The sequence below is a fragment of the Corvus moneduloides genome, chromosome 2 (assembly GCF_009650955.1).
Source record: "Corvus moneduloides isolate bCorMon1 chromosome 2, bCorMon1.pri, whole genome shotgun sequence".
In the NCBI taxonomy this organism is placed as follows: domain Eukaryota; kingdom Metazoa; phylum Chordata; class Aves; order Passeriformes; family Corvidae; genus Corvus; species Corvus moneduloides.
This window is the reverse complement of record NC_045477.1, coordinates 32141269-32165885: the sequence shown is the minus strand read 5'-3', so window position 1 is coordinate 32165885 and position 24617 is coordinate 32141269. Positions and strand designations below refer to the sequence as shown.

Sequence of the window (24617 nt, the reverse complement as noted above, 5' to 3'; positions counted from 1 at the left end):
CTGCTTGCTTTTTAATAAGGGCATGCAGTGTTAAGACAAAGGGAAATGGCTTTAAACTGAACGAGGATAGGTTTTAGAGTAGATGATAGGAAAAAATTCTTTACTGTGAGGGTGGTGAGGCACTGGCACAGGTTGTCCAGAGGAGATATGGCTGCCCCATCCCTGGGTGTGTTCAAGGCTGGGTTGGATGGAGCTCTGAGCAATGTGATCTTGTGGAAGGTGTCCTGGCCCTTCACCCATGGTGAGGTGAGTGAAACAAGATGATCTGTAAGGCCCCTTTCATCCCAAACCATTCTGTTTCTGTGATTTGATGAATATAAGAGGTTGGCTGTCTGCTGCTGCTGGGGGCTGTTAAACTGAGTATCCACAGGGTTTTGAGGCTCTCTTTGGAGCACATAAGTAGGACTTGCATGGAGTATAGGTTTTGTGCTGACTCTCAGCATTCTGTGAGTGCCATTCAATTAGGATAAAAAGCTGTGATTCACAGGACATTGACTCAGCATTTATCCCATGAACAAGCCCTCTGCCTGCATCCTGGCTTTTGCACTGATTTCCCTAATCTGCAGACCTGCTTCCTTTCATACTTCTGTTACACCAAACTGACCCCTTAAACTTCAGTGCAACACATCTAGATTTGTGACATTATTTTTAGGAGGTGAATCAGGCTTACTTTTAGGAGCAGCTCATTTTTAAAATCTAAGTGAAGCAATAGAAGTAAATCCCTCACAGCTACTAATCCACCAAATCAGAGGTGCCAAATTCAGATTCATCTTACTGAAATTTCAGAACATTTGCAAACTTGATTCTACCCTTACAGTTCAGACTGGTTTTAATATACAGAACTGCTGATGTTGCGGTAGAAGGAATTTGGGATGTTACACAACATACCTTCAGTGATAACAATGTTTTCTCTGCTCAGGGGAGAGACTGAATCATGTCCCTTGTGTCCTGTCTCAGCAGATGGAGTAAAGAGACTGCCTGTGATGTTTTCTGTTTAAGATTCACATGCTGGTTTAGGAGGAGTAGTGCAGGTGACTGGAGACAGTACAAGCAAAACATATTTGTCTCAGTGCAAACATGGCAGCCACAAATCTGGAGTAAATTGTTTGGTACTGAGAGCACTTTAGTTCTGGCTCTTGCATGGAGATGCAGCTCAGATCCAGGCTGTGTGCTGCTAGCTGCTTGGAAAAGCTTTAACTGATCTCTGCCAAACTCCTGCAATCCAGTCCTGTTTTCATCCTTATTTTGTTTTTTTTTTCTTCTTTCCTTTCCATTTTACAAGTGGCTGATTGATTGCCAGGATCTTGGAAGGAAAGGGCAAGGCTTGGATAATCCATGACTGATAGGCTGATTGTGGAGGGCAAATGCTTTCTTCTATCTCACTACTTCCCATTCTGCCCAGTGGGCAAGAAAAGCCTCACCTGATGGTGTCTCCAAACCTGAGGGCTGGAGGAGATTTGCAATGAGGTCACCCATTTAGACACTATAAGCTAAATATTAAACTTGGGCAAAAATCATCTTTTCAACCAGCCCTGCCACCATATTTCAGAGATCAAGTACCAGCACTGTGTTCGAATCTGGGAAAATGTGAGTAGGAGACAATGTTTTTTTTCTGTATAGTGCAGAGCCAGTCCAGTGACTGCTCATGGGTCTCTCATGGGTTGCAGTTCAAGAGTACTTTGTTATCTCCTCTCCTCTCCTCTCCTCTCTTCTCCTCTCCTCTCCTAATGTTTTTGTTTGGTTCCTGGGTTTTGTTATTAGATGGGGTGTATTTTCTTATTCCCCAGCTCAGAGTAGTCCCAAAGAGAAGCATCAAGAGCTCCTCAACCATCTGCTTCATCCAAGGTCTGATCATCTGTATCCAGATTCTCTCTAAGACATTTCTCTAACTTATTCTTAAAAGAGTTGGGCAGTGGGGTTTCCAGTACTCCATCTGTTCCTCTGCTTGGAGCAACCATGGGCCTTGAAAATGTTCTACAGCTTATAACCTGAATTTTCATTGTTTCTATTTACTTTCTGTCACATCCTCAGTAGATATGATAAGCAATTTATTATAACCCTCTTCAGAACACCCAGGGTTAGGGTGGCATCTTCCCACTTCCTTGTTTCCCCTTTTCTGAATGAACTCTTTTATTTTGGCTTTGCCTCTTATATCATGTTTTCTTTTTACGTTAGTTTGTCATTCTGAGGAATGGTGCCCTTCACTGGACACTGCATTCCATCAAAGGCTCACCACTGGGTAGCACAGGAGAACAAGACCTCTCTGCTCACCCACCATTTACTTTGCATCCCCGAGTGATGCCTTTTCATAATATGATCTACTTAGCTTTCATATAAATCATTCTTTAAAAAGTTGTGGGCAGGACTTGAAAAAAGTCGAACATTTATCACTGATTCATTTGCTGGAATTTTTGTTTTTCCCTAACTATTTAAATGTCCCTTCCCTGAAGGTCCATCTCATCAGAAGGTCCAACAGCCCTCCAGAGATTAGCCAGTAGAGCTCCCTATTGCTCTCCATTTCAAATACAGTAACCTCACTGCAAAGGTCCCTTGCCAGCCTTCTGGGTCTGTGACCCTTTTTGTAATGCTACAAATGGAAGACACAGTGGTGTGTTTGCTCTCTTAACTCAGGAGGCCTCTAAACACAAGTGTCTGCTTCTCTTTTTATCAAAAAATAATTCCCCCAGCTTGTTAACTGCTGTGGGACCTGCATGTATGAAGCTTATTTCACCTGGGCCCTGGTACATAGCTGTCCACATCACAGAAACCTTCCCAGATGGTGCTTATGTTGATTCCCGATTGGAAAAGCCAAGGACACAGCAGGGGTGAAAACTGGTCTGCTTTTTTACACTTTTAAATCGGTCCTTCCAAATGGTCCTAGGAACAGTAAAAGGTAGACATGGGGGTTCAGCTGTGCTCAGGACTCTATACCATGTTCACAAAGGACAATTCTCTACCTGATATGGCCTGTCTGGTCCTAGCTGCTACCTTAATATTTGGCTTTTTAAAATTAGATAGAAAAAAAAATAAATAAATAAATTGCTGAGCTCAGGACACAACCAGACAAAACAGTTGATGGCCTTCAGAAGCTCCTAGTTCTGCTAGACAGGATGCACAAGCCAGTGCTTTTCTGTAAATCACAGCATAGTAGATGGGAAACAAAGTTACTCTTGTAAACAAGAAGCATAATGCAGTGAGAAGTATTGGAAAAATATTGTTAAAATACAGGTTAATACATATTTGGTCATTTTCTATTCTTTGCTTCATTTTCTTCAGCTAAAAGCTGTGATTTTCTTCTCATGAGGCCAAAAATAGTCAAGACTGTCTGACAGAGTGACAGTGCATTTTTCTCTGTGAAAAATCTGGATGATGACTTGAAAAATTGGTCTCTGCTTTATAGGATGAATCCTCCTCTGTTGATGCTGTTGACTTCACTCCATCCTCTTTCAGATATGACAGCTTTGGCCGCCTGACCAACGTGACCTTCCCTACTGGCCAAGTGAGCAGCTTCCGCAGCGATACCGACAGCTCCGTGCATGTCCAGGTGGAAACCTCCAGCAAGGATGATGTTACAATAACAACCAATTTGTCAGCATCAGGGGCCTTCTACACCCTGCTCCAAGGTGAGTTGGGCCAGCATCCCTCTCCTGACCAAGCTGCACATAATGGATTACCCATCAGGAAACAGGCGTTGTCTTGATAATCCAGCACCAAAAATCACTCGGCTTCTCAGTGCCCCGGAGCTCCCCACATGCTGGTACAGACACACACCTCCTTAGCCACATTCCCTAGCACAGTGGCTGCTCTGCAGCTGCTTTTCTGCTCCGTTCCCAGCCAGTCCCCTTGCTGTGCAGGCTCGTGCAGTACAGTCCTCCATCATCATTACCATTATTTTTGTAACTAAAAGGTTGCATAAATCATGCCCCACTTCCAGCCAACCCCTTTGCTTCAGTCTCTTAATGGCTTCTGACTTAACAGTTGCTCTCCTCCTGGAACAGGCGTCCAGCTGGTTGCTGGGGATCATATTCTTTGTTCGCTGGCTTTTCAAACATTTGCAAGGAAGCATCCAGTAAAATGAACATCCCTGTCCCCAAAAGGTCTGCGTTTGAGCTAAGGGGTAGTGTGGAGAGGCACAAAGGAGGAAGGAGAAGTGGACAGCTGGGGTAGGACTGGTGGGACCAGTTTGTGGCTGAGGGAAAAGAGCACAATTGTGCCTGTGTAGGAAGGTGGGAAGCAGAAGACTGATTAAGTGGAGGAAAAGGAGATGAAGTGGGAAATAAAAGAGGGGTAAATAGCAGGGGAGCACTGTGCTGACATACTGGTAGTGGCAGAACCTGTACTGCATGAACAGTGCCAGCCTGGATCTGCAGTTCTGGATCTCCAGATCTTCCAGTTCTGAAAGCTGAAGCCTCATTAGGATCAGGATGAGCTATCACACCTGTTCCCTGGGGCTTGGGGAAGGGGAAGGAACTTTCAGACTCTGCTTTCTTTACTCCCCAGATCTCATTCACTCTGTCTGTGCCTGATGACAACGGAGTGTCAAACATCTTTTCTCCTTGTGAGGAACAAACTGCTCCAAGTAGGACAAGCATGTTCCAGAGTGACATTTGTTCCCACATCTCTGGGATACACATTTCCCTCCCCCTCCGTATAATATCAACCTTTCCTAAAAGAAAGTGCCTGCTATGCCTGAAACACTGCTTTTCCTCCTTCTGGAGAGGGCAGCTGAGAGAGTTCCACCCCCCTCAAGCTGTCCCCATATTCCTGTGGGGAAACACCGTGACTTTCTTACTCTTTACTTGAGCCTGTAAGACAGATGCAACCTACCCCACCCCATCTCATTCACTCACATTAAGATGTGTGGCAACTGCACAGACATGAGGTTGGCTTCACCTCAAGAGCCTAACTAAGCAGTAGAGCCCACTGTTGGGGGCCCTTTAGTGACAAAATTGACTGTGGTGTGAGTTATACACTCAGCGCTGAAGGCGCAGTTACATAATGGTGCCACAATCAATTCTGTCATTGTCCTGCCGTCTGGCACAGGGACATTCTGGCCATTAGGACATGCAGAATTACAAACAGCTTAAACATCTTCAGAAGTATAAAATTATGAAGTTGTTTGGATCTGAAGAAGCTCACTTAAAACAAAGATCTGGATAACATTGCAGAAGAGGTGGCTTGGTGAACCAAATTCTTGGTGAACCTTTCAGGAAGCCTGGGTCACACTGTGAACAGGTGAGATCTGAGAAGGCATTTTCAGAAGATTGCAAATTCCTGTAAGATGGATTTAGGAGCTTCTACAACAGGCACAACAACACTCCAGTGGGATTTTGTCTTCTGGACTAATGACAAAGTGAGCATTTGTTCAATGCCAAAGTAGGGCAGTAGTGCCCTGGAGCCAAAGCAGCCTAAAATACTGCATCCAACAGCCCATGGACTTCATGTAGCCCTTGAGAAATGCCTTCCAGAGCCAGGGAAGAGTCTTCTCTTGGGAGAATGTTGAAAGTAGAGGATTTGCATTCCCCACACTGTACCACAGCACTGGTGACAATAACCCTTCTGTGGTGCTTATGTAACACAAAGGGAACATCACATCTGATTAATTTCATGTAAACCTTCAAGCTTTCCTCTGCTTCCTGGTGAAGGATAAAAGAGGGAGGAATATATTCACTGTTCAGTGATATTTCACTGATTTGATTTAAAGCACATCCCCTAATACTTTAGCATCAAACCAGGCATCTAAGAAAGGTGTGGCAGCCAACTGACTGGCCCCTCTCTCCATTTGCACACTCAAGCATGGAGGGGGTTTGATCTGGCTGTGTCAAAGACCATCAGCTTACATACTCAGTGGTAGAGCTAAGATGCTCAGATCTGCATTGTGGATCACTGCTGTATGTCTTTGGCAAAATCCCGTGCCCCGGCAGTTTCACTATCACTACTGTGTAAAGTTGAGTGGTGGTTCTGCTGAGGTCTCTGTGGCAGAACTCCAGCTGGCTACCACAGGAGCAGGATGAGACCCACATAAAAAAGGACCAGTTGGTGTCACGTTTCTTTCCCTAACTATACTAAACTATGCTCTTTGCTAATCTATTTCTTGGGGACAAGAAATGATAATTTCACTGTGATCTTGTTTTCTGCTGAGCTATGGCAGAGCAACTAGTGAGCAAAACCCAGCTTGCTTCAGAAAAGAAAAACACTTAATGGGAATTTTCAGTGGGTGCTTTTATTCACAATTAAGAGTTTATGGCAGCCTGGGAGACAGAAATTGTGATATTTTCCAGCTTTTGAGGAGCTTCAGAAAAGGCAGTGTTTGTATAATATGTTTTTAAAGCCATTCTGCACTGAGTAAGTCTCATGGTTTCTTACCCTTCATGAGCTACTCTTTGCAGAGATAAATGCCAGCTGGCAATTCAAAGAATGGGCTTTCAGCCTGCCTGATTCCTGAAGAATGTAGAAGAGAGATTGCTTTCTGTTCAATTCCTGATACTGTTCATTCCCAAATGCTGGCCTCAAAATCTGATCTTTCAAGAGCTAGTGGAAGCCAGATGTATGAAGACGTGTGGGAGCTTAATGCCTCTGCTTTCTCTCCAAACATGAGGACTTCGGTTGCCTCCTGAAAGCTTTCTCAAGGGAAAGGATTTGGCTGTTGTTTGGGGAACTGGTTAGCATTAACTTTCTGCGCAATTTCCTGTCACTTGTAATACAGTGAATGAGCTGAGGAAAGTAGGTGGCCCCACTTTCTCATATATTGTTGTGAAATTAGAATCTTTAGGATATAAAAGCGTGGAAAGTTTTCGGTCAAACTGATTTAAAACAAATATCTCACCACACAGTGTTTCAGCCTAGAGGAAGAGGTTTGAACTTGCATCCTTTGGTAAGGTATTACACCGTTTTTTCACTTTTGTAACCTGTGTAAGACTTTCTACAAGAATTTGAGGTGCAGAACCTCATCGGAATGAAAAAGCAATTGTCCATATTTACTTTCCCTGATGAAACTGATGTTTTGCTCCCATTGAGTGGGACGGGTGAATAACAGAGTGTGTTTGGTTACAACCATCCGAAATGCTGATGCAGCAGCCTCCTAGGTGAGGGGGCAAATGAAGAGCTGGAGCTGTATCAGCAAAGATCTCTTTTCTGTCTTCAGACCAAGTCCGAAACAGCTACTACATCGGTGCTGACGGCTCCCTCAGACTGATGCTTGCCAACGGCATGGAGGTGGCCCTGCAGACTGAGCCACATCTGCTGGCTGGCACTGTCAACCCCACAGTGGGGAAGAGGAATGTCACCCTGCCCATCGACAATGGCCTCAATCTCGTGGAGTGGAGGCAGAGGAAGGAGCAAGCAAGAGGGCAGGTCACCGTCTTTGGACGTCGGCTGAGGGTAAGTAAGAACCACAAGCACTTTTGGGTTATGCTTCCCATCTCATCAGTCCCCAGTCTCGTGGCAGAAAAGGATGGGTATGATTTGTATTGCCTGCAGTAGTGGTGGAGCTGCAGGACAGAGCACTGGCTGTTCACCCTCAGTGACACAGCCTTTATGACTGGAGTATATCATTATGTCTCCTTATGTGTTGATGTTCCTGGAGCCATCAGAGGTGGTACTGCTGATCTCCCTACCAGTCCTCTGCATCACTGGGAATGCATGACCTCCCATCAAACACTGCAGGTTTAACCATCAGACTGTTTAAGGAAGCAAGGGACAGTCATAACTATAAAATACCACACAAATTAGTGCAGGTGTTTTCTACCTGTGCTGCTGGCAGTGATAGAGCAGAGCACTGAAAGCCTTCTAAGGCTCAGGACAGGCTGAGAGAGCTAGAGTTGTTTAGCCTGAAGAAAAGAAGGCTCCAGGGAGACCTTAGAGCACCTTCCATTACCTAAAGGGGCTCCAAGAGAGACTTACGACAAGGGCATGGAATCATAGGGCAAAGGGGGATGACTTCAAATTGAAAAAGGGAAGGTTTGGATTAGATATTAGGAAGAAATTCTTTACTGTGAGGGTGGTGAGGGACTGGCACAGGCCACCCAGGCATGATGTGGCTGCCCCATCCCTGGAAGTGTTCAAGGCCAGGTTGGATGGGGCTTTGAGCAACCTGGGATAGTGGAAGGTGTCCCTGCCCATGACAGGGGGGTCGGACCTAGAAGATCTTTAAGGTCAAAGCATTCAGTGATTCTATGAATACTGTTCATTGGGAAACCTCAGAAAAAACTCTGGATTCCTGAAATTGCTAGTCTGTTGAACCTGTTGAAGAACTGGGCTTGCAAGGCATTGCACCATAATTGCTATTGTTCCCTGAAGTGTTACAAGCAGCTTCAGCCTGACAGTACTCTCCCTCCAGTAGTGCCCAGACCTTTCTGTGCTTGAGACTGATGTGTTTTGAAAACATTGTTCCGCACAATGCATCTCATACTTGTCAGGGCTGTTTAAAGATCTTGCCCAATAAGCTGCAATTCATCTGCTAACTGCTGGCAAAGCTGGGAACTTGTAATAGCAAGTCCTGTGCACTCACCCTGTACCTTGCTGGTCTCAGAGTCACGGACTGATGAACGGTTCCTGGGAAGGTGCTCAGCACCTGGCAAATTCAGACCCTCTGAGAAAAATGCTAGTGCTGTCTAATACCACCACAGCAAAAGGACTGCAGCTACTTATTCACACTTAAGCTTGGCAGTAAATATCAATGCTCTGGTTTCAGGATATGTGTTTCCCAGTCCTTGCTCTTCACTTCTCCCTATTCCCTGCTGCATGACCCCTGCCATTTCGGTGTGATTTCTCCTGTCTCTCCTCACTCACACTTGTCAAGTATTTCTCTTCAATCTCTCCACCCCAGCCTCTGTTCTTTTCCCTCTGTGTTGATAGCCTCATATTTTGTTACCAGGAGAAAAAAATGCGAACAGTAATGAAAGCTGAAACTGCTCTTTCAGTGTGAACTGCTGTATATCCGCAGATCAATTGTCATCACCCTTTTCTGTTGGGTTTGTCTTGGGGGGTTTATTTTATTTTATTTTATTTCATTTCATTTTAATAACTGATGAAATTATCAGACAGGTCTTTTTCTGAAAAGAGAGGGCCTTCTGAAATCTGCAGCTGGGTCATAGCTATTTAGTGTTCAAAACAGCTTCCATTCATTTAGCCACAGCTCTGCTGCCCATATCAGTTTTATCTTCCAAAATTTTTGCAGTAGATTCTATAGGAGAAAGGTTCATGAAGGATGTCTGGACTTCAGGCAGCTCTCTTGAAAGCTGTTTATTGCATAGGTGAAGTTACAGCATTTCAGGGAGTGGGTATCCAGAGCCAGCCCTACAGCTGCCAGCTCCAGCTGTAGGCACACCTGAAGCCACTTTCTGTTCAAGTTACAAAGCATTATATACCTTTCTTTGCTGAGTATCTTAATACATAACAACCAATAAGCCCCATACACAATACCTTTACATTTGCCTATAGCCTATCATAACTACTACCATTACCATATTATAGGCATTATTATCCAATCACAAGAGTAAGTAAGTTACAATTTAAGCTTACAGTGGAAAATTCTCAGACCTCTCTTCTTCTTGCTACATCAACATTTCTTGTTTGCCTGCGATAGCTCTTTTTGGTAAAAACATGTTTTCTATTTACTTATGCTCTTCTTGAGACTTATTTACTTGGTGAAAAACATGTGTTTGTTTGTAGTCACATACCTTTGTCCTAATCATAAAAATCCCCTTCCAACTCATCTCCAACCTTTGCCTTCTCAGTTATTCAGTGGTCAGTGTTTCAGCAAAACATCCTTTACTCTATACCAAAACTTACTTTCATTTCTATCTCATCCTCAGTTTCTACAGAGATCTTTCTGCCAAGCCTACATATCTGTGAAACTTTCTTACCAGACTTTCATCCTCTCCAACAGATTCAAACACAGAACATGTCTGTGTTTTATATTGTACTGCAGTTGGAAAAACACTTGCAAAATGAATTCTCAGGCTGGTTGCTGGTATCCCTATAAATCTGCCAGCATTTATTCACATTTTGAGCCTATCAGGGCCCTTCTAGTGAAGCAGAAGTGCATCTTACATGGTCGAAGGACTCAGTTATGGCTCTGTTCAGGAGTTCAAAGTAGTTGAGGGTATACAAGATGTTTTAAGCTGTGTGTCTGCGAGCATAGCAGCATCTGCACCCCTTGTACAAAAGCCTGCAAGGTGCTAATTGCCTCCCTGGGGATTGCGCAACATTTAACATATTCTCTGTGTGATGTTCCCCTCTTCCCTCACTCCAGTAATTACTGCTTTCCCTGGCAGGAGAGAAACTTAGGAAAGTTAAGTTCAACATGGTTTTGTTCAGTTTGGGAAATGTTACCATTTTCTGCTATATGTGACTAAGTTACTACTTTCCCCTCACCCCGCTGCTCACATGAGACAGTAGCAAAGACACGGTGCTCCATGGGGAAAGAACATCCCAAAGAGGCTTCAGCATCATTCCATGGAGCCTTTGAAGTGAGGACAACAGGATGTGGACACTGTAAATAGTGATCGTTTCGGATGTCATCACGTGGATCAACTTTTTATGAGTTGTGCCTCCTCCTCCCACGGTGTGCTTGGGGACTGGCAACCTGTTGCCATGAGCTCAGCCAGCTCCCAGCACAACGAGCCAGTTTCACAGCTGCCTCCTTGACCCTCCCTAGGAAATAATACAATACACGGTTCCTTATTGCGTGGATAAGGCACACAGCAGGGACTTCTGCATGGACGAAGGCAAAGGGGGACAGCCCTCATACCTTTCTTCCTGTCCCACCAATGCTGACCTGGCTCTGTTCGTGGCCAGGCAGCTGTAAAGCAGCACAAATATGTTAAAGCAGCTAGCCCCTTTCCCTTTTGCTATCCCACACACCCCATGAAAAGTTGTGATGCTCTATCCGCCCACCCAGCAGTGAGATACCTCTGCAAATTGGCTGGCTATGAATTCCACCCATCTCTGGCCAACAGCAGCAACAGACTCCATTTGCAGAGAGAGCATTAGGTAAAACCTGCTCCAAGGAACAGGGCTCTTTCCCTTTTTTTTTATTAAACAAACTTGAGTTTTTGAATGAAGAAGGGTGTAAAATGATCTCTGACAGTGGAGCAAATAGGACAGCAAAAAGAGACAGCTGCTGCCTCAGTTCCTTTATTTATTTAACCATGGCAACTCCTGTGATAAGTCACTTTGTTTTTCCCAAGACCTTGGCAGCAGGTTAATAGTGGCATCAAGATCTAGTATCCCAGACAATCCCCTGAACCAATGTGACCAAAAAGGGATATGGTGTTAACCATTCCTGGTGTGCTGACTTAATAAAGATGGTCCAGGATGATCTTCACAATTTCTTCAAGACACTGAGGTCTGGATATGACCGCTCTGGTTTCAGCAATTCACTGGGGAAGTTCGTTTGTAGGCAGCCGTTCATCACATGGATGATGTTTTCTCCTGGAGTTCTCATTGCAGGAGTATTTTTTGCCCTCCTCTGCTGAACATTGCCAGGGTGTTTTCATGAGAATTCTCCCCTATTTTGTGCTGTTGTGTTCCCAGGGAAATCAGTGAATGTTGTTTAATTATCATTTAAGCTAACGGAGTGCCAAAGGAAGCATTGGAGAAATCAGAGATGGTAGTGTGTTTATGCTCTTTCTTTTTTGCAGAGGAAGCTAAGAGATTGAATAAAATACTGTGGAACATGAGTTTGGGGTTAAATTTAGTCTCTCACACATTTTAAAGGGGATATCAAATCCACTACAAACTGTGGATTTAAATTTACCCTGCCTTGCTCCTGTGCTGATCACAAGCCTTGTCAAACACTCTGAGGGGCAAAACCTTTTTGCAGGAGGTTTTCAGACTCCATTTCAGGATAAGGTCTGGGATGGAGGATGGCACCTTACTTAGCTGCTCACCATAAAATACAGTTATTGGACTGCAGCCTGCAGCCCTGTCAGTTCTTCTGCAGAAAATTCTCTTCTATACAAGGCATGCCCTTGAACAAGGATGAAAAAGATTTAGACCCTGTTTAGAGGCTACTGGCAGGGTGGGGTTCACTTTGCTCATCACCTTGAAGGGTGGCTGTTAGCACTGCAGCACTTCTCAGATAAAAGAGACAGTACACCAAGAGAGCAGAAGAAAAGAAAACATTAAAAAATAAAATACAGGAAAAAGGAGATTGGTTCCAACTAGTCACACAGACATTGCTTGCCAGAGCATAAGGAGGGTAGAACAATTTATGGCACCAGTCAGGGGATACAGACATTTGGACTGAGCTTAAGAGCTGTCTAGGGACCTGCTGTTTGGTCCTTCCAGCCCAGTGAATGGCACTGCTGCTAACATACTTCTCAGGAAGACCTCGTTCAGCCTAGATTCAGGGCTGTCCCAGCCCTGGAAGAGCTCTTTCCAGCTTTCTTGGCAAAGACCTGGAGCAGAAGAAGCTGCAGCTACCAGGATGGAGCTGCTCTGCAAATAGATGGGAGGTAGAGATGCTATTACTTCCTTCTTTGCTTTTTTTTGCAAGGAATTGCCATTCCTGTTTCTCTCTATATAGCAGCAAGCACCTAGGAGATACAAATTGCTATTAGTTACACATGTGCATCTGTACTTAGGGTTTTGATACCTTTTTAATTATTTTCCAGTTTCTCTGTTACAATGGCTGATTTCTTCTCTCCCATTGCACATTTACACTCTATTTCACACATATTTAATTAGAGCATTGTCTACCTTTCTACAGAGTTTATTCCCTCAAGTCATACCTTTTACCATTGTTATTCATAAATTGAAAATCATTGTTGCACTTGCCTCCTCTCTTACATCATCCTCACACTTACACCATGGCAACAATTCCTTCTCTCCCCAGATCCTGAGATACCTTATTTGAATTCTGTCTTTCTGGTGTTCCCATTCTCTAGGCTTCAGCACAGATGTCTGCCCATGCAAGATGAAGGCACTGCAGTGATTCAGCCTTTCCCTCTGCTGTTCTTCCAGGGCTGAGGAATCTCTCCTCTGTTGATTCAGCCCCATCCTTTCTCTTGCTGTTTAGCTCTCAGATACTCCCACATCCCTGAAAGTACAGTAGAAATTCAGTCATACATCCTTGGCCATGGAGCAACGGCCCAGCTCAAAGCTGGAAGGGGCTGAGAACAGTGCTCAGGTCACAGAATTATAGAATCAGATATCGTTCAAGTTGAAAAAGACCACTTAAGATCATCAAGTCCAACTGTGCAAAGTCCTACAAGTCCCAACTAAAAGAAGCAGCACCACCGCATTTACCACTAAACCATGTCCTCAAGTGCCATAGCTGCATGTTTTTGAACACTTGCAGTCAGGAGTGTCAGTGTTACCCAGAGCAGGATAGGGCAGTGTTTTTAACTTGATCTGAAAACATCATAGCAAGCAGAAAACTCTGGTTTACTGACTGTAGCTGAAGGGCTGCAAAGGGAACTGAAAACCGAGTCAGCTCTTTGGAGTTTGAGATTCATCCAAGAAGAATCGACACCCTTCCAGAAGAAAGACATTCACCAGCTGAAAGAGGTTTGGAAGTGGTGGGGTAGAGAAAGAGGTATCTTCACTGACAAGGTCATACTGGGAATACTGGTTTTCCTCCTTTCACTTTACTGCTGTGGTGATGTGGCTTTGTAAGTCTCCTTGCACACGTGGCTAGACATGAGTTGTATTATCAGCTCCTTTTCATATTGCTGTGCACTGCAATCCCTGAGTCAAAATGTATTCCTGCTCTTACTTTTGAAGTAGATACCTTTGATCTTTGGAAATGTAGAGGCACTGGAGGTAAGCAGAGTATAATTATGCCACTCTGAATAACCCCAGGACAATGAAGTTAAAGCTCCAGCTCTTACAGTAAAGTTCCTGCTCTGTGTAACATCTACAGTGGTTAAAGCCTCCATATTTCATCTCAGGGGAAAGGCTTAACCTCCAATGCCTGCATTATATTCAATTAGCTCAGAGAAAAACGCTGATTTCTGCTATTATGGCACAACATCCATCTCTTCTACAAGTGCTTTTTGATATGCATGAAAGCAAAAGACTCTATATTCTAGGTTTGATAGATTATCTTGCAAATATTCCTTGCAACAAGTTGTCATTCTATGTTCTGTAGGTCACATTTGCTGTAGCAGTCCTAAACCTAGATTTGGGATATGGGCAATATTCCTTCACTGTGGTGATGTTTCAACAGTACCATTCTCTGCCTCTCTCCTCACTGAAGTCAATAAAAGCAATGTTAGGACAACTCTTTGCTTTAAAAATTGTGTCTCGTCCAGAGGCAATGAGCAGCTGGATGCTCTCCAGTGCGGTATAAAGAAGTATTTGGTGAAACCAGGCTAGTGTTCCTAACTTAAACTGTTTTCAGCTTCCTAATTCTCCATCTTTTTCCTGTAGGTTCACAACAGAAACCTGCTGTCCCTTGACTTTGATCGTGTGACAAGGACTGAGAAAATCTATGATGACCACCGCAAGTTCACGCTCCGCATCCTCTACGACCAGGCAGGGAGGCCCAGTCTCTGGTCACCCAGCAGCAGACTGAATGGGGTCAATGTCACCTATTCCCCAGGAGGACACATTGCAGGAATTCAGAGGGGCACGATGTCAGAAAGGATGGAGTATGATCAGTCTGGCAGAATTACATCCAGAATCTTCGCTGATGGTAAATCATGGAGCTACACCTACTTGGAGAAGGTAAGAATGCACTTACCACTCAGAGATGGTGCATTTGAGGTACATGGGCTTTACTCCTTTGATGTCAGTACAGCTGCACTCCTTCACATCAGCTAATTGCTGGTCCTTATGGTCCAGTACTCCTCTTCTGTCCTGCTAAGGTGCACATACACCACAGAGCAGTTGAAAATTGTCTGTTTTTTCCCAGTCATACTGAGAGCATGTGAACTGTGAAGCTTTGGCATGTGATTTTTTAAGCATAGTCTTGCTTTATTGAGTTAACTATTGATGCCTTAAGAGGTCACCTAAAAACGGAGACTAGACAGGAGTAAGGGAATAAAGGCAGATACTTACTTGAAAGGTCTTCAAAGGTACACCCTGGGGAGCCACCGGCTATTGCCAAGATGGACCCCAAGATGGATGACAAGTCACAAGTTCTTCACACTTTCATAGGTTTGGTTCATTTGCATATCAGGGTTAATTCTCCAATTAAAGCTTCAGTTTAATAATGAAATTCCCCTCAGCTTGCCCCCCTTTCAGAGGCTTTTGGTTTATACTTTCTGGGCCTAGGACGGTCTGAGTGTCCTTGGAGAGCAGGCCTGGAGAGGCTTTGTTATGTCTACCTAGCATGAGAGAGCAGAAATTAACAGGCTACAAGAAACTTCAGACTTACACACTAAGCAGTACCGAATTTGAAAAATATGAAAGTTAAAATCTAAGGCATCACTGTAATATAAAATATACTCAGGTAAAGTCATCAGAGTGAACAGTAGGAATTTCCAGTAGGATTTTCCATGTGCAAACAAGCCATATAGGCTGACATTCTGCCTTCTCTGAGTGGCTCATTCCTGCTTACAGAAGTACATGTAATTAATAAGTGAGGCATTAATTCAGCCACACTGTTGTAGCACACTTTGCAGTGTTTCCCAGGCCTGCACTCTGTAGATTGGCATGGAACTTATATTTTCTGAGTATTACCATTCAGCATTACACTGCCCAGTGACCCGTAGATCCATATGCTATATACCTGGGGCTGGAATTTTTTATTCCTGGTTTTTGAATAGTGCCTATCCCTAGAACAGTTTAAGGAAACTGTAGTTGAGCCATATCTTTTAAGTATTGACTTATTCCTTGTATTATACAATCTATGTAGATTGTTTGTTATAGGCAAAAAACCAAAAAATCCCAGAACAAATAAGCATGCAGGCAGAAGTTTGGAGGAAGAGGACAATAGAAGATGGGGTGATACAATGAATTAATTCTGCATTGGAAGGTGTTGGGGGATGCTTTTTCAAGTGTTGTTTAAGTAGCTCTACCAATTTTATTTGGTTAGTTTTCAGAGGCTATTGGCACAGGGAGTTTGGTAAAACAGCTACACAGTACTGATTTGAAAAACTGAGCATTCTGAACTTGGACCATCCTCACTGCATTAACTGCTTCTTCCACTGACCCATTCCTGTTTGGGGATACTTGATGTGCCATATGCAGCTCCTTACCTCTCACTGTTGAATTCTATGGGCGTATAGATTTGTCTCAGCCTGCTCTTTGGATTGAGGAATCTTACAGGTTTTGTGAGAGTATAATTTCGCTCAAAAAACAGGGATGTAATCTATACTTTTTTTCTCCCCATCCAGTCCATGGTGCTGCTCCTTCACAGCCAGAGACAGTACATCTTTGAGTTTGACAAGAATGACCGGTTGTCATCAGTGACCATGCCCAACGTTGCCCGTCAGACTTTGGAAACCATTTGTTCCATTGGTTACTACAGGAACATCTACCGGCCACCAGAAGGCAATGCCTCAGTGATTCAGGACTTCACAGAGGATGAGCAGCTCCTCCACACTTTGTACTTGGGCACGGGGAGGCGTGTCATCTACAAGTATGGGAAGTTGTCCAAGTTAGCCGAGATGCTCTACGACACCACAAAGATCAGTTTCACTTATGACGAAACTGCGGGCATGCTGAAGACCATAAACTTGCAGAATGAAGGGTTCACCTGCACAATCAGGTACAGACAGATAGGACCCCTCATTGACCGACAGATTTTCCGCTTCACTGAGGAGGGCATGGTGAATGCACGCTTTGACTATAACTATGACAACAGCTTCCGGGTGACCAGCATGCAAGCGGTCATCAACGAGACGCCTTTGCCTATTGATCTCTACAGGTATGATGATGTGTCAGGCAAAACCGAGCAATTCGGTAAATTTGGGGTCATTTACTACGACATCAACCAGATTATCACCACTGCTGTCATGACCCACACTAAACATTTTGATGCCTATGGCAGGATGAAGGAGGTCCAGTATGAGATATTCCGGTCTCTCATGTACTGGATGACTGTGCAGTACGACAACATGGGGAGAGTGGTTAAGAAAGAGCTGAAGGTTGGCCCTTACGCAAATACGACTCGTTACTCATATGAATATGATGCTGATGGCCAGTTGCAGACTGTGTCTATCAATGACAAACCTCTCTGGCGTTACAGCTATGACCTAAATGGAAACCTCCATCTGTTGAGTCCAGGGAATAGTGCCCGCCTTACACCACTCAGGTATGACCTCAGGGATAGGATTACTAGACTGGGGGATGTGCAGTACAAAATGGATGAAGATGGCTTCCTGAAGCAAAGGGGCAATGATATTTTTGAGTACAATTCAGCTGGCCTGCTCATCAAAGCCTACAATAAAGCGAGTGGGTGGAGTGTGAAGTACCGCTATGATGGCCTGGGAAGGAGAGTCTCCAGCAAAACCAGCCATGGCCATCACTTGCAGTTCTTCTACGCAGATCTGAGCAGCCCAACCAAGGTCACCCATTTGTACAACCACTCGAGCTCCGAGATCACCTCCCTGTATTATGACCTCCAAGGCCACCTCTTTGCGATGGAGCTCAGCAGCGGTGATGAATTCTACATAGCCTGTGACAACATTGGCACTCCTCTGGCTGTCTTCAGTGGGACTGGCTTAATGATCAAGCAGATACTGTACACAGCATATGGGGAGATCTATATGGACACCAATCCCAACTTCCAGATCATCATCGGCTACCATGGAGGACTGTATGATCCACTCACAAAACTTATCCACATGGGGCGGAGAGACTACGACGTGCTAGCGGGTCGCTGGACAAGTCCAGACCACGATATGTGGAAGCATCTGAGTAGCAATAACATAATGCCTTTCAACCTGTATATGTTCAAAAACAACAACCCCATTAGCAATTCTCAGGATATCAAATGTTACATGACAGGTAAGACATTTAAATTAATTAACATTTTCACAAGCTTGCCATCAGCAAATAGGCGTCATGGTCTAACCCCAGATGGAACTAAGCCCCACACCACAGCTGCACAATCACTACTCCCAGGTGGGATGGGGGAGAGAACTGAAAAAGTGAGAAAACCCATGGGTTGAGATAAAGACAGTTTAGTAGGAAAAGCAAAAGCTGCTTGTTCAAGAAAAGTAAAACCAGGAATTCGTTCACTACTTCCCATCAGTAGGCAGCCACCCCCAGGACAGCAGGGCTTCATCCCACAAAACAGTAGCTTGGGAAGACAAACACCATCACTCCAAACATCCTCTCTTTCCTCCCCAGCTTTACATGACACCCTATGGTCTGGGATATCCTTTGGGTCAGTCCTTCATCCTGTCCCAGCTGTGTCCCCTCCCAACTCCTTGTGCACCCCCAGCCCCCTCGCTGGTGGGGTCGGTGGGGAGCAGAAAGGGCCTTTGCACTGTGTGAGCACTGCTCAGCAATAGCAAACCCATCCCTTTGTTATCCAGCACTGTTTGCAGCACGAATCCAACACACAGCCCCATACCAGCTGCTGTAAAAAAATTTATACTTGCCAAAACCAGGACAATAGGTAATTCCTCTCTCAGTGTCCTGATCACTATGAGGTTTTCCATTCTTTAATTAATGGACATAAGTTTTAGTTTGCCAGTTGACCCCCATGTACAGGGCATGTTTAATTCATTAGCATAGATGGAGATTGTAATTCCCAAACCTGTTTCCTTTTCTCTTCTTAGGTGTTTGTTCTTTTTATTTTGCTTACAGTTTTTTGTCCCCTCAGATATCTGAAGTTTAGCTACCAATTAATGTCCTGATAACCTTTCTCTTTGTAGAGGGGCAGCTCTGTTTACACAGTTTTGCATAGAGATTTATTTGCAACTAAAAAAAAGGCATACAGATTTGTTTTAGCAGAATGGCAAAGCGATTTAAACCTTTCATTGCAGTCAGCCATTTCAGAGCATCTACATGACTACTACACTACTAGCTATGTAGTTCAAAGTTAATCTGCCCCACAGAATTAACAGTTTCTACAAAAAGTCAATAAAAGAAGGTGCCTTAGACTTAAAGGCCAGGTCTTGGGGCACACCTGCCCCAAAGCTTGACACAATCTCTGAACTGCTCCCCCTGAAACTTTGTAAAATCGCTGTAATATGAGCTCTGGGGTATTTTTACAGAAAATCCTTTTTTATGTTAAATGTCCTTCCTGTATTCATTGAATCATAGAACCATTTCATTTGGAAAAGACCTTTAAGACTATGAAGTCCAACTATTAACCCATCACTACCACATCCACCACTAAACCACGTCCCTAAGTGCCTCAACTACGTGTCTTTTACATCCTTTCAGGGATGGTGTCTCCACCGCTGCCCTGAGCAGCCTCTTCCAGTGCTCGACAACCCATTTGGTGAAGAAATTTTTCCTAAAATCTAATCTAAACCTCCCCTGGTGCAACTTGAGGCCATTTCCTCTTCTCCAATTCCTTGTTACCTGGGAGAAGAGACCAACCCCCACCATACTGCAGCCTTGTTTCGGGAAGTTGTAGAGAGCAATAAGGTCATCCCTGAGCCTCCTTTCCTCCAGTCTAAACACCCCCAGCTCCCTCAGCTGCTCCTCACCAGACCTGTGCCCCAGACCTTTTACCAGCTCTGTTGCCCTTCTCTGGACACACTCTATCACCTCAGTGTCTTTCTCGTACTGAGGGGCCCAAAACTGAGCACAGGATTCGAGGTGTGGCCTCACCACTGCTGAGTACAGGGGGACAATCCCTGCCCTGGTCCTGCTGGCCACACTATTGCTGATACAGGCCAGGATGGCGCTGAGCTTTTTGGACATCTGGTCACACTTGCCTGTTTGCTGCCATCCCCTGCCTGTACTGAGACAGCAGCCTGAAGAACCTCACTAGCACACTGTCCCTGTACTGTTGGTGTGCTGCTCCCAGGATTATCTCTAGCCAGCTTTGTTTTATTCCTTTCGCCCTTCAAATCTAGTTTCATACTGTTTTCATACTGTGTGCAACAGTGGTAGCAATGTTTGAGAAGACTTTTTGGTGGGACTCCTTTCTACATACTTCCTATTGAAAAACCAAGTGCCACAATCACAAATCAAATGTACATACTGCTTAAGGAGATAGAATTAATTTTTGAATGTTCCTGCTGCATCTATCACAACCTTCCCATATTTAACAATAATTGCATTCCCCTGAGTTACGAGATCTGCTTAATAGCAAATAAATGTTACACAGTAAAAATCCTGGGTTTTCTATTCTGCTTGTTTTTCTAGCCATTAGGATTTGTGCTTTCAGGTTCTTCTGCAATAATCATAAGGATTAGATGGTGGGGCTTTTTAATGAAAAGTTGTTTTCTCCAGAGCTGAGAAGATGATGCCACGAGGGAAGTAAAATATGTCAAAAGATGCAGGCTAAGATCCTCTATGTTGCTCTCACTCTGATAATTAAGGCTGGGAGGGAATACCCCGAGACAACTTTTTCTATCAGAAAATGCTTATTTGTCAAAACTGAATTTGTTTATGGGGGAGGGTTGAGCTTGAGAGATTTCTTAGCAGAAGCATAAACAGCTTTCAAAATTGTCTAAATGACAAAGTCCAAAATGGCCTTAAAGAAAAAATCATTTTGCATTTTTCAACCTCTTTAAGTTAAGTGTAAACTAATGATTGAAAACTGGAAAAGAAAAATAAGGAGTCAAAACCAAAATGGAGTTTATTTCGGAAGTTAATTTGAAACTTTTGGTTTGAACTGATCTAGTTTTTAAACTGTTGCTTTGTGACATATTAACAGATTTTTGTTTTCCGGCTCAAGACAGGACAAAATATTTTTCCTAGCCCTGTGTTAGAACAGGTGTATAGCTTCCCACACAGCTCTGACAATAAAATAAAGGTGTCCAAATCTGATACAGTAATATTTTATGTCCACCAAATTATTTTTTCCATGGTCTTGTAAGTTCTGTTTTTAGTTTTCCAAGAATACAGAGCCCAAATATGTTTTTTTAAGTTTCTCCTCTTCCAGTGCATGGAAGAAGCAGGCCATGCTATGGGATGTGTGCTGTGACACAAGGCTGCTGCCCCAGCACTTGTTTCTGCTCAGGCTTTCAGGCACCTCATGGGCAAGACCCATAAGACAGCCCTGGTCATCACAATGAAATATGCCCAGATCTGGACACAGGGAACCACTTTCTGTCCCTCTGTTCCCACGCTGGGACCTGCTTGTCCTTAGGGGAGCTCAGTGCCCAGGGTGACCAACACGTGCTTTGGTCCACAATGATGAGGTCTCTGAGCTTATGGATACAAATTGAAGGTATGTGGAGGGGAGAGCAGGAGAGAAGCAGGTATTTATGTTTTGAGAGGCCCATTGTTAAACATGAATATTTTAGTGATTGTACACTTCATGGCACAGAGCTTTGCTGCCAGCTTCAGCAATCCTGATGGATTGAACTGACATTTCCATTACATGTGTCTGCATTAAGCACTCTTTTTCTTTGCCCTCAAATGAATTTGCTGTGAAATGTGTTGGCAGGGTTACTGTAGCTGAAAAAAACCTCTGTGATGTGAAATGTACTTTTCTGTCAAAAAAGTTGTCACTGCCTCCTGGCAAATTAGTATTTTCCCCTCTGTTTCTCAGCTCCACACCTTCCTCCCATGGTTTTGGGTTGTTTGTTTTGGTTTGTTTTTTTTTTTGTTTTGTTTTGGGTATTCCAACACACCTCTTCCCAAAAAGAATAAACTCCTGTTTGCAAATGTTTTGGAAGTCGGTTTTCTGAGAAGTATGAAAAACCCCCGTCTTGGATATTTCCAGACGTGTTACATATTTTTCAGCAGTTCAGCATCCATGCTCTGTATTCTTTTTAGCATTTTTGAAATGCTTGGGAAATGGTTCCTGCACCAATGCTGACCTTCACTGTTTTACTTTGTTCCCCTGACCACCTGGTCCACAATATGTACATCAAAGTTCTTCATTTGAGATAAGAAGGATTTGGAAGCAGGCTGGCTTAGCACTAGGCAACAAAATAATCAAATGAGCCTTTTCATTTCTTTCATACCCCCCCAGCCTCTCTGTTTCAAAGACACTCCAAAAACAATCTGTACATTGAGTGAACAGAAGTGTTTTTATTACAGAAATCCTCCCTCTTCCACATGGATTGTCGCAAGGGCTTTTTGGACATCTGCCCAATCGCAACATTTTGGCCTGTAGGAAAACAAGCAACAGATAGTGTGTTTGTTTGGCTCCTGATTCTGCAGTCATCTGGAACGGCGTTATTTGCCACTTGCATCCATAATTTCTTTTCCAACCAGTTTTTCAAAACATTCATTTAGGCTCATGGGAATAGAGAAAAAAATATTCAAAGGTGCATATTTGATGATTTAAATTTTTTTCCGTCTTCAGATTGTTTCAACAATGTTTATTGAGTTTAGCAAAATGAAAATCAAACCTTTGCACTTCCAGCTTGAAGCAGAGCAATCACCAACAAAATTCCAGTTACATCCACTTAAGACTCCTGGGAGCTGATATTAGTTAAACTTTACCTTCATACCTTTCTTTTCCTTGCAATTGCTATTTGTGTGCCAAATGCACACCATATTGCTCAGGGACTGTAGCAGGTGTGTCCTCTGGAGCTGAGTGAAGGCAAGCAAGGTGTGCTCATCAAATGCTCTGAAGTTAACAGGGGAAGTGATGCTAATCCCAAGCAGATCTAGGAGTTACCCAACCTCATCATTTCCTCCGGCAGATTAACTTTCAGCTGCTATTCCTAATAGCTGTGCAATCAAAAATCAAGGAAGACTTTGTAATCTACTGGCAAGTAAATACAGACAGGAATGATGTCCCAAATGGCTCATTTTCCATCATGCTGCCTTTAGTTCCAGTGGACCCTCTTTTGCATAAGACAGTAATTTATCACTGGTAGACAGTTTTCTCACCATCCATGGATATTTTTAAGGGGTTTGTAAAAAGTACCCAAGCAAAGTATCTGTCTTGTATCTGTTCACTTATTTTCACTTTAATGTACCTTGCAGGTAGTATGAAGGCTGACTGTAAATGTCACTATAAAAGATGATGTGACTTTACACTGGTTTAATACTCTAACTACAGCTTCTTACGAAAGATGCCAGGAAACTCTGGACTGAGGTGGAAATGCCATGGAAAAAGCTTCTTCCATGAGCACCTGCTAAATGCCTGTGCTGTCCATCCTGGATGTCCTGGTATTCTGGCTCATAGCTCTAAATTTAGTCAGCCTGCAGGCCCTTTGAAAGTCCTCAGGGAGAGAAGTATTGTGGCTGAGGTGTTCCGAGCTGACTGTAGGACCGGATAACACTTCCCAATTTGGTGGAGCATCTCAGCCTCCAACTGTGTTGCTGTTCTTGCACTTGTGCACACTCAAACAGTGCTTGGTTTCTGCTGATGAAGGGCAGACATGAAGTCGGCTTTGATTTGGGCCATTTGTTCACTGCCAGAGTTTCTGTTTCAGAGCTGGGAAAGTGCAGAATTTGGCTCTGGCTCAAGGTGGAAAGCCCACATTTTGGCCATGGCTCTTTCAAAGACCATTAAGATTTCTGCTCTTCACACAACGTGGGCACTCATCGTTTTGTCCAGACTGCTACAGTGCCAGTCACCATGGGGTCCTCCTCTGGGCCTTCTCCTGGGCAATCCTGCTTGAGAGATCAGATAATCTTATTTATGTTTCTCTTCCCTTCCAGATGTCAACAGTTGGCTGCTCACCTTCGGGTTCCAGCTGCACAATGTCATCCCAGGCTACCCCAAGCCAGACATGGATGCAATGGAGCCATCCTATGAGCTAATCCACACACAGATGAAAACCCAAGAATGGGACAATAGCAAGGTGATCCATGTAACTCCGTACTGTATCTCATGCCCTTATCAGCAAACTATCCATTTGCAATGTTGATTGGAAAACCTCTACCAGCATGTTGTGGGATTAAGAGTGAGTCTGACCCCATTCCGGTATTGAAATCTGAATGAATAATCGCATCTTAAGTTCCCTACTGCCATAGTGCTTTTTCCTGTGATATTTTGTGGTGGTTGCTCAATGAAGGGGCTCGTTACTGTTTCTTTCTCCCACAAGAGACCCTGTTATCACATATTGCAGGCTAAATTCGAGGCCTTTGCACTCAGGATTCTTAGAAATTAAAACAAAAAAACCAAATCTTGATACAGAATAAGTTTATAAAGATTTTTTTTTGTTCTAGAAACTTATTCAATCTGGTTTAAAATGTCTTAAACAAGAAGTCCCTCTACTTCCATAGGAAACTGTTCTGCATTGCAGAGTCTTACCAGAAAGAATTTTTAGATGATATTAAACTTCCATTTTACCTGAGTGGGTTTAATCCCATGTAACTGTGTCCTGCTTTCAAAAACAGGTGTGCATCCCAAGCCATTTTGGTAGATGCTGGTGCAAAATTCAGTGATAAAGTTGGCAAGAAAAAATCTTTTGCAGCCCAATCATTTCCCCATCTTCCTGCTGGGAATTACTCAGCTGAAAGATGGAGGCAGCACTGTTAAAGGTTAGAACACGGGGTCAGGGTTTGAGAGCCCTGGGTTAACTCCCATCCCTACTGTTTATCAGTGTATGACCTTGAAAAAGTTACTTACCTCTCAGGATTCTCTTTCATCTCGTAGCCTGATTGTATTCTGGAGTGGCTTT

The 24617-nt window shown here is 43.8% G+C and overlaps 1 protein-coding gene across 5 annotated transcripts in view; it reads left to right on the top strand.

Annotated features, from left to right (window-relative positions):
• Positions 1 to 24617, top strand: part of TENM4 (teneurin transmembrane protein 4) — a 1563960-nt gene that overhangs the window by 1524530 nt on the left and 14813 nt on the right. For all 5 annotated transcript variants that reach the window (XM_032099028.1, XM_032099031.1, XM_032099030.1 and 2 more), the window contains 5 exons: positions 3451 to 3623; positions 7145 to 7380; positions 14380 to 14676; positions 16290 to 17904; positions 23653 to 23795. In XM_032099028.1, the coding sequence (XP_031954919.1) occupies positions 3451 to 3623; positions 7145 to 7380; positions 14380 to 14676; positions 16290 to 17904; positions 23653 to 23795 (2464 nt within the window). The remainder of the gene's footprint in view (positions 1 to 3450; positions 3624 to 7144; positions 7381 to 14379; positions 14677 to 16289; positions 17905 to 23652; positions 23796 to 24617) is intronic.